The following is a 14,203-nucleotide window of genomic DNA, read 5'->3' on the forward strand; positions in this document are numbered from 1 at the left end:
GTCACAAGCACAAACCTCTTGTCCATGAGTAGATGCACACTTCCCTCTGTGTGGTTATACAGTTGGCAAGTGCAGTTTGGTAGAAAGCCAATAGTTCCTACATGAACCTGCTCACAACAAGTTTGTGGATTACCTTAAGTAATCAAGTCATGATTTCCGGAGGGAGACATTGCTGTTTTAGGTCCTTGACCACCACATCCTGAGTGCCATCTTGTTCCATTATACTTAAGAGAAGACAGACATCTCTATGGCTGACATCTCAAACACTTGAGTGCTCACACCGTAACAATCTAGATTGATAAACAACACTACAGGTAAGAGGAAAATATGTATTTTTGATTTGGGGGTGAAAGGTGCCTTTAAGCAATAACTGAAGAGAAGAGCTTTGTAAGCAGTTCCTGCTTTTTGCCCTTTTCAGGCACCATAGACAGCTACATACTGTGTTGTATTTGGTCCATATTTCACCCAAGTTTGGCTGTAACTCTACCTTGATCTGACATTGCTTGCCCTGTACAGCAGTAGCCCACAGCAACATTGCTCTTGAACGGCACACAGTCTTTGAGGCACCACAGGAAGTGCAAAACAAATGTTTCAACAAGGTACATATCCATCGAATAAACTAAATTCCTTATTTATCTGTCAGAACATTTTCTTGATACTACCTCAAAATAGTGACAGTTAACTGACTCATTTCAAGGCAGCAGTCCAGAGAGCCTCTGATATCCCTGATCAAAGCACAGATAATATTTACAGCACAACACTCCTACCTAGCACCTCTACGTTCACAGTCCTCACATTTTAGAATGAACCCACACTCATATTTCAGAATAAACATATCAACAAGTCAACAAATTATCAGCCAGTTCTTCAGTGCCGAGGCAGGCAGGCTTGATGTGACAACCCTGCCTGCTAACTAGCAGCGAGCTGGCTGACTCCCCATAGGTTGAGCCATCTGTCACATCCTGTCTACTCTCTAACCTCTATTACCTTTCCTTGGCTGCTTTCACATGAAGGATTTGTAGAGTTACTGCATGTTATTGAGCACAGTGTGTCCCCTTGACCTGGCGGACTGTCAGCTTTTACTGTCACCTTAACAGTAATCTGTTTTAATCTGTTATTGGTGAATGCAGGGTAACCTCTTAACATGATTGGCTGCGTACTGTCATGGTCACCTTCAATACAGATGGTCTTATTAGGCCTTATGTTTTCAGGCAAGATACAAGTGAAATCATTTGGACAGGGGGATTTAGAAACAGGCCTTATCTTTCCTCTCAAATAAGTTTTTGGGCATTTCTCAAAGCGCTGCGTTCCTCTTGAGGGAAGTCATGTGCTTTACTTTCCTGCTTCTGGCAGTCAAATAATGATTTCGGTTCCACAGTTGATTTAGATCTAAAACAAAGTGAATTATTGTTAATGGAGTCGATTGGGAATTTTACCTCAGAGTGCATATATTCAGTTTCCTGCAATGCATTTTAACAGTCTTTTGAATTAGCCAGTAACTTGTATCATAAGGAAAGGCAACAAAGCTCTAACAGTCTGTACTGAACACGTTTATTTGCCAACATGACAGTAATTTGATTGATACCACGCTTTATAGATCACTCCTAAGCAACACTAATCTTGTGGGTTGCCATGATGTACAAAATCCCTAGACTGTATGGCTGCTTTCCGTCCATTCAAGGGCTGCATGTGTTAATGTGCTTTACAAATAAACCTGCCTTGTCTTTTTATTATTGCATTGTTTTAATAAACATGATAACAGCTTTGATTATATGTCACTGACTATGTTTTCTCCATGTACAGGGTGCAGAAGTGGGCTGTATCATTTGGCAAAGAGATAGCTGCCCTGTCTGCCAGATACTCTGGAGCTAAACTGCTACAGAAGGTAAGAAATCACACACAAATACACACACACATATTTGTTCACTTTTAGTCACAAGAATGTAATGATCATCAAATGTATGATTCAGTGCTAAAACTTGAGGCAGAGTTGATGCAATTTCATATGAACTCACATGAACACCTGCAGACATGCATAAATATATACTCAAACAGAAGACAGTGCAGGCAGGACTGGGACCCCTGGGTTGGAGGGGATCGTAGAGAGAGCAGGTCCTTGCAAGTGATTCAGATTGCCACCTCTGACATATACCTGCGTTCAGAGAGGAATGATAAAAAAAAATAAAAATATTTAAAAACTGTGCCATTTGCTATATCTGTCCTCAAAGGGCAAACCCATCTTCGACATGGTTTCCTTTTTTGTTTTTCAAATAGTCAGAAGCTACCTTAAACAAAATTATACACTTTTTCTATATAAGCTATGAAATCCATAGATATTTAATCAAATGATTCATTTTGTATTTCACTGATATTTTTTTGTCAGATAAGCAATAATGATTGCTGGGTAATATGTATGTTGATGTTGTCTAGTGTGCATCAGGGCCCGTTGTAACTTCCTTACGCCACTGTACACAAACTTTAAATTTTTCTGAGGCATCTTAGTTGAGGTGAATTAAGTTGCACTACTATACACTGTGTTTCAGTAATTTCCTATTTCAGATCAGATTTCAAATCAGTGATGTTTAGGGGCATGTGGTGGCTGTGGAGGAGATTTAATCCCTTTGATTGATTATCCCTAACATACAGTATATGGCCACACCACAGAAGGTGTAGAGGAGGTCAACATTCCAGTCTCAGAATATCACCAGCTATCTAAACTAACACAATACAGTTGGATCTCACAGTGATTGTTGATCAGAGTGATTTTTCCATTGTTTCAAATGTGTTTATTGTGGAGCATCTTTTTTCTTTTCAAAGATAAGAAAACATGGTATTGATATGCTTCTTTTCTATATAAAAGAAACATAATGTCAACAGACATAGGGAGAGCCTACCTATTCATACAATCTATGGGAAGAATCCACTTAATAAGTAACTAAATAAAATAAAATAAAATTAAATTAAATAAAATGAAATGAAATGAAATAAAATGAAATAAGTACATAAATAGAATTAAATATATTGGAAAAACAATTATTCTAACAATGAAAATACATTAAATAATAATAATAATAATATTATATAATATTTCTGTAATTAAAATAGAAATAACAATAATTATGATAATGATAACAATAATGGTATGCTGCTATTATATGGATAAAAATCACCTGCAAAAAATTCTTGCTGACATATCAAGCAGTAATTTTCTCATCATTTCCGCTGCCTAGATGAATAATTTGTTGAGTGAAATCTGAAACACAAACTTAAATGCAGAGACATTAATTCCTTTCTTGGTAATAGAGACAGTTGGCTGTACAACACATGACATCATCACATCAGACTGAGACGGGCGGGGTCGGTATCTCCTCCCCCTCTTCTCGGCTCCTTCAGCCAATAGGAGCACGACTGACTGGCACACATTTGCTGTACAACATCTGCACATGGCCCAAAGACCAGTGTGATGACACACTTATTTCCAAAGCACACTCACACACATATTCACACATTTTAGGCGTTGACCGTTAAAACCATTTCTGAGCTTTACCAACACGTACAGTACAATGACGTGCTGATGCGCTGAAGCCCATTGAGCTGAGTTAAATTCAGCTGTTCATTTTGTGTGACGTACCAGAGACACTCAAGCTGAGGTTATGCTTGTGTGTGTGTCTTTTAGTAATTAGGGTGTGCGGTCTTCCTCTGCATGCCACCCTGTAGAATCCCTAGCAGGCCCGTTCACCATCTGCCACACACACAAACACACACAAACTGTGTTTACAGAGACATGCAACTACTGACCAACTCCCTCTACAGCATGCATGTATCTTTATTTTTGTTTCACCACACATTTCTTCTGTTGTATACCACAAAACATCCACAAATCTAAGTGCACAAATAACAAACCTCCACAGATTTCTTCCAAAACAAACACAGCAGTAGTCATTTGTTGTTTGTGCCTGTATTTTAGATGGATTAACCTCAGATAACCTCGATGCTTCGTTGGTAGAAACAGTTTTCCAGAGTAAGAACCATGCACGCCACGGAACAGCAATAACAGCAGTGGTATTGTAGTATGAGCTGACATTGTAGTACTGTGGCACAAATACCAGTTGCTGTTGTATCATTAACAGCAGTATTTATATATAATGTGGGTGTACGTCTCCAAGTTGCTCACCTTCTCCTTTAATTTAGTCAGTGATGTGTAAAAAGTGCCCAGTGCATTAGTTAAATCTTGGCAACAAGAAGCCATTAATCACCCACCTCTGTCTAATCGATGGCTTTCTTGCTATCTGTGGAACATTTAGTGACTTTGTCTTCTTGCCTGAGTAAACTAAAATGGATATTGAGTGTGTGAGTTTATGTTTGAAGATAATGCAGAAATTGCTGAAGCTTTACTTTTGTTGGAAAGTTTTTTTTATAGTTAATAGAGCTCTTTATCATCCTTTCATTCATTCATATCTGTTTGTCTCTCTTATCTGACTAATTCAGCCTGACCGTTTCTTCCTTGTAATGGAAATTGACAAGAATCACCTGTGAAAGTCGAAATAGAGTCTTAATTTGAATGACAAATTGGGTGTGTAATTCTTTTCCCCCAGTCTTCTAAGTTGTCAGAATTTATTCAATAGGCTGCCACAACTTGTAACTGACTTGCTAAAGGGCCTTTCCCCACATGTTAGGGAGTGTGGGAACTGGGTATTTCCATCTCCAAATCAAAAATGCTTATTTATAAGCCTCTGCACAGGTGATAGTCGTGGCTGCAGACATTATGCTTTCGGGTTGCCTATCCATCCATCCCAATCTTGTGGACCTGATATCTCAAGAAAACTATGAGGGATTTTCTTTAAATTTGGCACAAACATCCACCTGGATTCAGTGATGAACTCATTAGAATTTGGTGGTCAACGATCAAGGTTACTGTGAACTTGTGTCCATCTCATTCTTGTAAATACAATATATCAAGAAGGCCTTGAGGGAATTTCTTTAAATTTGGCACAAACATCCACTTGGACTCAGTGATGAACTCATTAGAATTTGATGGTCAAAGATCAAGATTACTGTGACCTTGCATCCATCTCATTCTTGTAAACGTGATATTTCAAGAAGGCCTTGAGGGAATTTCTTTAAATTTGGCACAAACTTCCACTTGGACTCAATGATGAACTCGTTAGAATTTGGTGTTCAAAGATCAAGGTTAGTGTGACCTTGTGTCCATCTCATTCTTGTAAATACAATATTTCAAGAAGGCCTTGAGGGAATTTCTTTAAATTTGGCACAAACATCCGCTTGGACTCAATGATGAACTCTTTAGTATTTTGTGGTCAAAGATCAAGATTACTGTGAACATGTGTCCATCTCATTCTTGTAAATACGATATTTCAAGAAGGCCTTGAGGGAATTTCTTTAAATTTGGCACAAATGTCCACTTGGACTCAATGATGAACTCATTAGAATTCGGTGTTCAAAGATCAAGGTTAGTGTGACCTTGTGTCCATCTCATTCTTGTAAATAGGATATTTCACGAAGGCCTTGGGGGAATTTTCTCAAATTTGGCAGAAACGCAGACTCAAGGATGAACTGATTTTGATGGTCAAAGTTTAAAGGTCACTGTTACCACACAAAATAAGTTTTTGGCTAAAACTCAAGAATTCACAATTATGACCAAATTTCTCACAAATTTCTAAAGGGCAAGTGATGACATTGACTCAGAAACAGAAAGGGAGATTTGGTTCAGCACTGTATTCTTGACACTAATCTTGAGTGTGGATGCAAACTGTAACGGCAACTTGACTGGTTTGCAGAGATGTAAAACCACAAGGTGGTAATTCTAGCTCCTCTTACCTGAAGTGCTGTTTATCAGTTTCGATTGTTTTGGTGTGAGTTGTCAAGAATCCGAGGTATCACCTGTCTCAAATATAATGGAACTAGATGGCACTCGGCTTGTGGTGTTCAAAGCGCCAGAAAAAAAGGTAAAACTCAACACCAATGTCTCTTTTCCAGAAATCATGACTTTGTTACTCAAGATAATCACAGACCTTGTTGTGAGCTGTTTCATGTTGGAACTACTTTCTTTCTACTGAACTACACCCGCAAACTGTATCACCGCACAGAAGGAAGCGTGCATCTACTCATGGACAAGACGCTCGTGGTTATGACTTTATGAGATGTAAATATTAATGGAGTCCTCCTCATTTGAGCTGTAACGTTAAGTAGCTTAGTATGTTGCTATGTGATCTAGCAGTAGATGAAAGCTTCCTTCTGCACAGTGATACGGTTGGCATGTGTATTTATGTAGAAAGAAAATAATTCCTACATAAATCTGCTCACAATGAGGTCTGCTGGTTATCTAAAATACCAGGGTCATGATTTCTTTTTGGCACTTTGAGCACCACAAGCTGAGTCCCATTTAGTTTCATTATATTCAAGAGAAGGCAGACATCTCAGCAACTCACACCATCTGTCTAGACTGATAAACAGCACTACAGATAAGAGGGAAAAACATGTATAATTGAGTTTGGATGATCTGTCCCTTTAACAAGCCCCTTTTCTGATGAATTTTAATAACCAGTATCACATTGTTAAGGAAGGCTAATTACCTTACTGAAGGTAAAAGGAAATGAGTACATCACAAAAACAAACATTTACTGGAAATCTGTCATCACAACTGATGCTTTTATTACCAGTGGTGGAAATTAACCTTTCAGTCCACAAACAACAGCGGCACAGGATCTCCTAAATTACATTTATGGAGCTGCTTTAATTTAATAGTGCAGCGAATAAACCCAGCAGCCACCAGCAGCCAGAGAAATACATCACAAAGTGCACAGATGTCAGTCAGGAGGCACAGAGAGCAGTAGATGGTTTTTCTTACGGCATCACTCTGTTATATTGCAGATTAGAGAGGGGGTCTGGGGAGGGGATGAAGTCAGGGCTTGACCCCCATCTGTAGTGCAAACTGTAAATGCTATGTGTGTGCGTGTGTGTGTGTGTACGCGTGTGAATACTGTAATACCAGGATCTCTTCTCCATTATGTGTATTTTCCATTGTGAATGTGAACAAGACATTACCTAACTTCTAAATCCAAAGATACAGCGTCAGGCGTCATATCATGTCATAATCCTTACTAGCTGTCTTTTGTTTTATCGACTAAAGGAGCTCACGTGCTAATGGGCCAACTGTGTCTGTTTTAAAGAAATACAAGGATGTCGAGGGCGTGGTGAAGATAGAGGAGGTGGACGGAGCGGAGCTTGTCAAAAAGTTTGCTGAGGAGATGGAGGAGATGCTTGGGAGGAAGATGAAATCTGTGAAGGTAATATTATGATACATTCTGTTACAACAAACACAAACAATAATTAAACAATAATCAGATGAAAAATTGTTGCAGGTTTAGTGTTTCTTTCGTGGGCAGAGTGTGACCTTAACCTGCTGTATTTTTTATTACAGAGGTTAGCAGAAGCGGCAGAGGATGCTGACCTTTACCACGAGTACAATGAAACACTGCAGGTATGTGACAAGATGCTTTAATACAAGGACAGTAATCCCTGTGACTCCCTGGCTACAGAAATACAATGCATCCTTTAGCTACCTGAAAGAGCTGCATAGGGCTTTCAACCAACTGCAGTGTAAATGTCATGATCCTGTGTTTTTGTTCATATTCTGTTATCTTGTGGACTTTGTTGGATATTTTTCTGTTTGTGTTCCTTGTTTCATGTTATCCATTCATGTTTGATCTGTTTGCTTTTTTTTTAGATTCTCTCCTCATGTGTCATGTCTGGTCTTACTTCCTGTTTTCCCTGCCTGTTTTTTGTCACACCTGTCTCGTTGGTCCTTCCCTGTTCCCAGAATCTTCCCTTCACACCTGTTCTGTATTAGTCCTGTTTGCTCCAACCTAGTGTTCGCAACCACACCCTTGTTGGAAGCCAAATCCCAAAGACTGTGTTGTTCTTGTGATTAGTTTTCTGTGTATATATACCTGTGTATTTCCCTTTGGTCCTTGTCGGTTCTTCTGCGTTCATTCCTGTACTCATCCCTGTGTTATTGGTGTGGTTCCCTGCCCCGTTTCCTGCCTGGTGTCTTGTGTTCTGTTTGGATTTTTTAACCTGAGTTCATCATATTATCCTGGTTGGTTTTCACTTACTTTGGTTCTTCTGTCATTTGGACTTTCTGTTACCTTCCTGTTCTGGATGTTTTTCACCTGCTTTATTAACCTCAAACCTGCCTTCTGCTCTGCATTTGGGTCCTTCCTGAACTGATTTATGACAGTAAACCCATCTGCTTATAAAATATAGATGTAAAGCACACCAAAAATTATAATGAGGTGCTAATCACTGGCAACAGACTTGATTGAAGAAAGCAAGTGTTGCACACTCTGGCTCCATATGCTTGTTTTAAATCTTGATTGCGTTTCAGCCTTCAGTATCAACAAGCATATCACATATACTCATCTGTGTCATCTTAAGATGTTCAGAGCAACAGACGCAGTATAAAGAGTGCAAATGTCTGTTTAGAGCAGATGGGAGGGAAAATGAATCAGTCCAACAAGCACAAGACTTTGACCCAGGAGACCAGTGTTTGTGTCCCGTGTGAAACTAAAAGTCAGTGTTTATTAGTTATTGTGTTGCATGTTAGTCATGTTAGTCCTGCGTCCATCCTTAGTCAGTCATTACTCATCAGTAACAAGAGTCATGTGAGTCAACTGACATGACTAACATCAACCACAATGTTTTCCTAACCCTAACCAAGTAGTTTTGTTGCCTAAACCTAACCCCCTGCATCAAGATACGACAATGAGGGGTCTCCCGGCACCATTAAAATGCGTCAGAGTATGACTAGCAGGGATGAGGTCACGTTGTTGAGATTAAAGTCATACATTTTTCAAGAAAAAATCAGAAATTTTCTGAGATTGAAGTCACAAATTTACGAGAAAAATGCATTGAGAGCTTTCTGTATGAAGAGCAAAAGTCCATGCAAGGGAAAAAGTCGTCTTAGATGAATGGGTCGAGCACAGTGCTTTCACCCCAGAGATGGGGGTTGGGGTTTGTGGCCCATGTGAGTCAGTGTTGGCTGATTATTTTCAGACTTAACTCTCTTATTATTTTCAGGTTTTAGAATATATTAAGCTGCTGAATGAAAACTGTGTACATAAACTTTAGCTGAATAGCTGAATAGGCCAGTTTGTGTTAATGTCATATTTTGACTTTGCTACGATGCCAAGGAAAGACATCCAGTGGACAGCCAGGTGATGTCCTGGATGTTGGCATAACTTTCATTATGAAGCTGTTTCTGAACCATAACAGGATGTCCTGATTGGACGTTCAAATAACGGTCATTCAGTGTCTCAATGTTATTCATCCGTCATCCTCTACTGTTCTGTCTAGTTTGAATACTATAACTCCCTGCTGATCAACACGTTGGATGAAGATGGGAATCCAGTGTCGCTGGGAGGAGAATTTGCTCTGGAGAAAAATGAACACTTCAATAGACTGCCAGTCAACACCCAACAGAGCAACATACAAGTTCCCACTAATGTTTACAACAGAGGTACAAAAGCGTGGACACACACATTCACACTGTACATCCATGATTGCTGGTAGAATATCAGTTTAATTCTCTGTCTTTTTTTCTATAGATCCAGATATTCTTAATGGAGTCTACATGTCTGAGGGTCTGAATGACGTGTTCATTGAAAACTTCCAGAAAGATCCGACCCTTACTTGGCAGTACTTTGGCAGCGCTACAGGCTTCTTCAGGCTCTACCCAGGTGCCTACACACCCTACAATTAGGACGTCCTGCATGCTTGCAAAGTATCTTCAGTTGCACATTTCTCCTGTGTCGGCACATAACAGACCTGTAGACAAACATTCAGCTACACAAGCCAAACAGTACACTTACCCAGCAACTGACGATGCAGGAAGCTGTCTGTCAAACGTGATGACTCAGTCTCAGCTTCAATGTGGCTGCTGGTGAATTGACTCCTGTGTGTGTGTGTGTGTGTGTGTGTGTGTGTGTGTGTGTGTGTGTGTGTGTGTGTGTGTGTGTGAGTAATTAGCAGAGGATTTGTGACACAGCTTGTTTTACTCATCCGTGACCTCATCCATCTCTCCCTCATTTGACAATCTGTCACTATCCATCCATGCATCCATTTGTTCATCCGTCCAACCAACCAGGCAGCTGGGCAGCAGTCCTGAGCTCCTGTGTTTGTTAAATCTCTCTATCTTTCTCTCTGTCTACAGGGATCCAGTGGACTCCAGATGAAAATGGTGTGGTCACCTTTGACTGCAGAAACAGAAACTGGTAAGGCCATGTTCCTATCAACATCAGTTCTACTCCCTCATTGATGCCTTTTGAGTGGTCGTAGCTCTCAGTATTGTTTGTAGGTGGACAATAGTGGCTCTCAGCACAGCCTGAAGCCCCCAAATCCCAGGTTTGGGCCCTTGCACTCCAATCCAGCAGTCGTTGGGTACCAGTAGTAACTATGGCTGACCATCACTTGTTTTTTTCAGTGTCTGGCACCAGTCTGCCCGTATCCGTGACTGAATGTCCAACTGAGCATGTTGAATCAGCTGCAGAGGCAGTCAGTCTCTCTGATTAGTTGTTCAGCCTCCTGAATCAGTGTCTTTACCCATTAAGTGCAGTTTGTCCTTATTTTTGCCTCCGAGTGCTGAGTGTTTAAGTTGTGTGAAGTTATGTGGTTCAACACAAAAGCATTTCATTAGTCAGCCTTTGTCTTGACCTTTACCAGTAGATGAAAGGGGCAGTTCACCCCGCAATCAAAAATGCATATTTTTCCTCTCACCTGAAGAGCTATTTATCAGTCTAGATTGTTTTTGCATGAGTTGCAGAGTGTTGGTGATATTGGCCGTCGAGATGTCTGTCTTTTCTTGAATATAATGGAACTAAATGGCACTTGGCTTGTGGTGCTCAAGCACCAAACATTACGTTGGAAAAATTCAACAGCAATGTCTCTTTCCAGAAATCAAGATACATTACTTGAGATAATCCGCAGAACTTGTCGTGAACATTTTCACTCAGTAAGGACTACTTTCTTTCAACCAAACCACACCTGCCAACCATATCACCGGTTTGTAGCTCAGTAGAAAGAAAAAGGTTCCTACATAAAACCGCTCACAACCATGTCTGTAGATTATCTTGAGTAACCGGAGTCTTTTTGTCATTTGGACTCTTGACAATGTCCTCAAATCAGGTCCGGAGGTCCCGGACATTTTCTAGAGAGTCTCTTTCTCACTTGAAGCACGCAACAGGAAACTGTTTATGTCAGAAGCATTATCAACCACTGGAAATACTCAGTGTGGTTTAAGCGAGAGGTGGTGCCTGGGTTGAGCTTGCAGGACATGATGAGGATTATGCTGCAGCCATGTAGCCGGTTTGTAATTTGGTCATAAACAACCTAATCTTTTCCATTTCCATTTCCTTAAATTTATTCAACAATTTCGACTTTAGCCCTTGCCAATAGAAGTTCCCGCATCTCGTCATCTCTCCAGCTAGACATTTTCACTGCCATCGTCATGTAAATTACCCTTCTTTTTCACCCTCAGATGTTTTATTTCAGTTTCATGCAAGCTGCATTAAAGAAATGCCATCAACAGGCCCACTCAATTGTAGTGAATTCTCAGGACAAGTACCTGCTCCATTCAGACATGGGCTCCATCAGGCATTACGCAGACTTTGTACTAGGGAGTTGGCAGGGTAAAGTCTGTTTAATGTCCGATCTAATTGATTCAGACATTTGAGTTCTCTCAAACAGCTCCTCTGGGTAAAGTCTATATAATTTCAGGTTTGCATTTCATGTGTGAAAGAGGTTCGGGTCATGATTTCTGGAAGGAGACATTGCTATTGAGTTTTTTGAGTATGTTTTTTGACGCTTTGAGCACCACGTGCTGAGTGCCATCTAGTTACATTATATTGGAGAGAGGGCAAACATCTCTACGACCAATATCTGTAACACTCTGCAACTTACAGGAAAACAATCTAGGCTGATAAATAGCACTACAGGTAAGAAGAAAATTATGTACTTTTGATTTTAGGGTGAACTGTCCCTTTAAACCCACACTATTGTTTAAGAGAAGATAGTGAATAGAGAGAAAAAACAAAGGTTTGACAGAGGCATATTGCCTTTGGTCTGTCTAGAGGCAGGCAACTCTGTAGCAGCACAGTTGGTCATATGGAGTAACAGGTGGGTGAGTCAGTGTTCTCATCAGTTGTGGCCAACAAATCAGCTCTTCTTATCAACACAGAGTAGCTCTCTAACTCCTGTTACCATAGTGCACAGCTGTGGGTGCTGTCTGTGTCAAAGACAGCTGTTTATACAGCACTGGCACAAGACTAATGCCAGTTTGACTTGTCAGAGTGAAGGCACAGGTGTTACTAATAACATTTTCAATGGCTCTGTTAGATTCAAGTGTCCCAGTAAACCATTACAGTGTGACAGTGAGGCAGCCTGTTCAATACCAGGACCCTGAAACCCATTGTTAAAATCATTATTTACACCTGTGCTTTCTCTGTGACATGTCAAAATGTCATCCCTGTAAAAGGTCTCTCAGGTACAATAACAGTTGAATAGCTGTTCAGTGACAGCAATTCCAGGAACTGTGTCTGGTCCTCAAACAGGACATACTGTTTCCTGGAAGGCTGCACATCTCGGCTGCCGTAGGGGAAATCTCATTCATGCTAATGAGCTTGGAAAATCAAGGGATGATGATAAGGAGATGAAGAGACGCATGGATGGAAGAACAGAGGGACAAATAAAAGGATAAGGCTTAAACTCTGTCCGTTCTGTCTGTTAGGCTGGTAAATAACAAAGTCTTCGCTCATGCCAGAGTGTTGTTTGGTTAATGCTGTTGTTCTGGGCAGTATAGAAGGGTTATCAGCATGATGTCAGAGTAGATAATTATGACAGGTAGAGAAAAAAATAGGGTATCAAAAGGGCATAGACGAGGCTACTGCCATGGGCGTAGGTTTGATTTCAACATTGGGAGGGCACATATGAAGCCGGGAGTCTGGGCGTCCTCTCGCAGAAATGTTTTGATGTCAAACAATTCATTTCCTGCATTCTGGTGACTTTTTATACACCAATGTCTTTATTTATGTCAGACATGTCCAAAGTCTGGCCCGGGGGCCAATTGTGGCCCACAGACCAATTTTAATTGGCCCTCGGCTTGACTTTTAAAATACACCATATGTGGCCCTTTACACAATAACAGTTAATCGAGCAAGATCACTTCGCATTTTTACCTCGCCTCACAATTATAGGACTATCATACAGTTTGTAGACAGGCATCAAGTAATAATAAATCATTAAAAGATAAAAAAGGTTGCATTTGTCTCACTTTTTTTTAAAAACCCATTTGATGAGAGAATCAGTTGGCCCCCAGATATTTTCACATTATTTTAAATGGCCGCCATTCAAAAAAGTTTGGACACCCCTGATTTATGTCCAAGAAAACACAAAATCCTGGTGGCAGGTGAACCTTTTGCATCTGTCAGAGGCCTTCTGTCTTGTGGCGGTGGGACACAGCTGCGACAAGACAGATGAACGGGGTGCGCAGAATCATTTCATAACTCAGATAACTACTTTCACCAGGTCAGATAGTAATATTCAGGTGCATGATGATGAAGAGGAGGAGGAGGATGTGGACTGCACTCAGTCGACTGCCCCTTCATGCCGCTACGGTACCAAATGAAAGACAAGGAGGGAGTGATGACAGGCAGATAGGTAACTCCAGTGGAGAGAGGCAAAGGAGGAAATGTGTCTTTTTATTTTGTCACATATTGCAAATTTTCGCAATGACTAGAACAGTAAAACACACTGAAATCAGTGTGCAAGGTTTCTGTGTGTAACGATTTTTTTTCAGATGACATTTAGAAAATGCATCCGAAAAAAATGGACTCAGTGTGCAAAGGCCTTTAATCTTTTGGTCCTCCTTAAGTTGGAGAAGTTACCTCTTTAAAAGTGCAAGTGGCACCTATTCAAGTCAATGACGCATTCATTCATTTTATTTAATTTATAATTGGGCTTTATATCCCATATGTGTTGTCATGTTACGATGTATCCTCATACAACGGTTCTTATAATATCTAACAAATTAACACCCCACGAATGGCATTGTCATGTTATGAACGTAGTGTAAAGTTATGTAAGTTAAGTTTAGGAAAAAGAGACACGGTGATGATGTACCTTGCAATAA

General features: G+C 40.3%; 1 protein-coding gene across 1 annotated transcript in view; it reads left to right on the plus strand.

Annotated features, from left to right (window-relative positions):
* cacna2d4a (calcium channel, voltage-dependent, alpha 2/delta subunit 4a) overlaps positions 1-14,203 on the plus strand; it is a 157,461-nt gene that overhangs the window by 12,165 nt on the left and 131,093 nt on the right. The window contains exons 3-8 of the mRNA XM_049566695.1: positions 1,804-1,885; positions 7,191-7,307; positions 7,442-7,501; positions 9,376-9,538; positions 9,627-9,758; positions 10,232-10,292. Coding sequence (XP_049422652.1) covers positions 1,804-1,885; positions 7,191-7,307; positions 7,442-7,501; positions 9,376-9,538; positions 9,627-9,758; positions 10,232-10,292 — 615 coding nt within the window. The remainder of the gene's footprint in view (positions 1-1,803; positions 1,886-7,190; positions 7,308-7,441; positions 7,502-9,375; positions 9,539-9,626; positions 9,759-10,231; positions 10,293-14,203) is intronic.

This window comes from Epinephelus fuscoguttatus, linkage group LG22, assembly GCF_011397635.1.
Source record: "Epinephelus fuscoguttatus linkage group LG22, E.fuscoguttatus.final_Chr_v1".
Lineage (NCBI taxonomy): Eukaryota > Metazoa > Chordata > Actinopteri > Perciformes > Serranidae > Epinephelus > Epinephelus fuscoguttatus.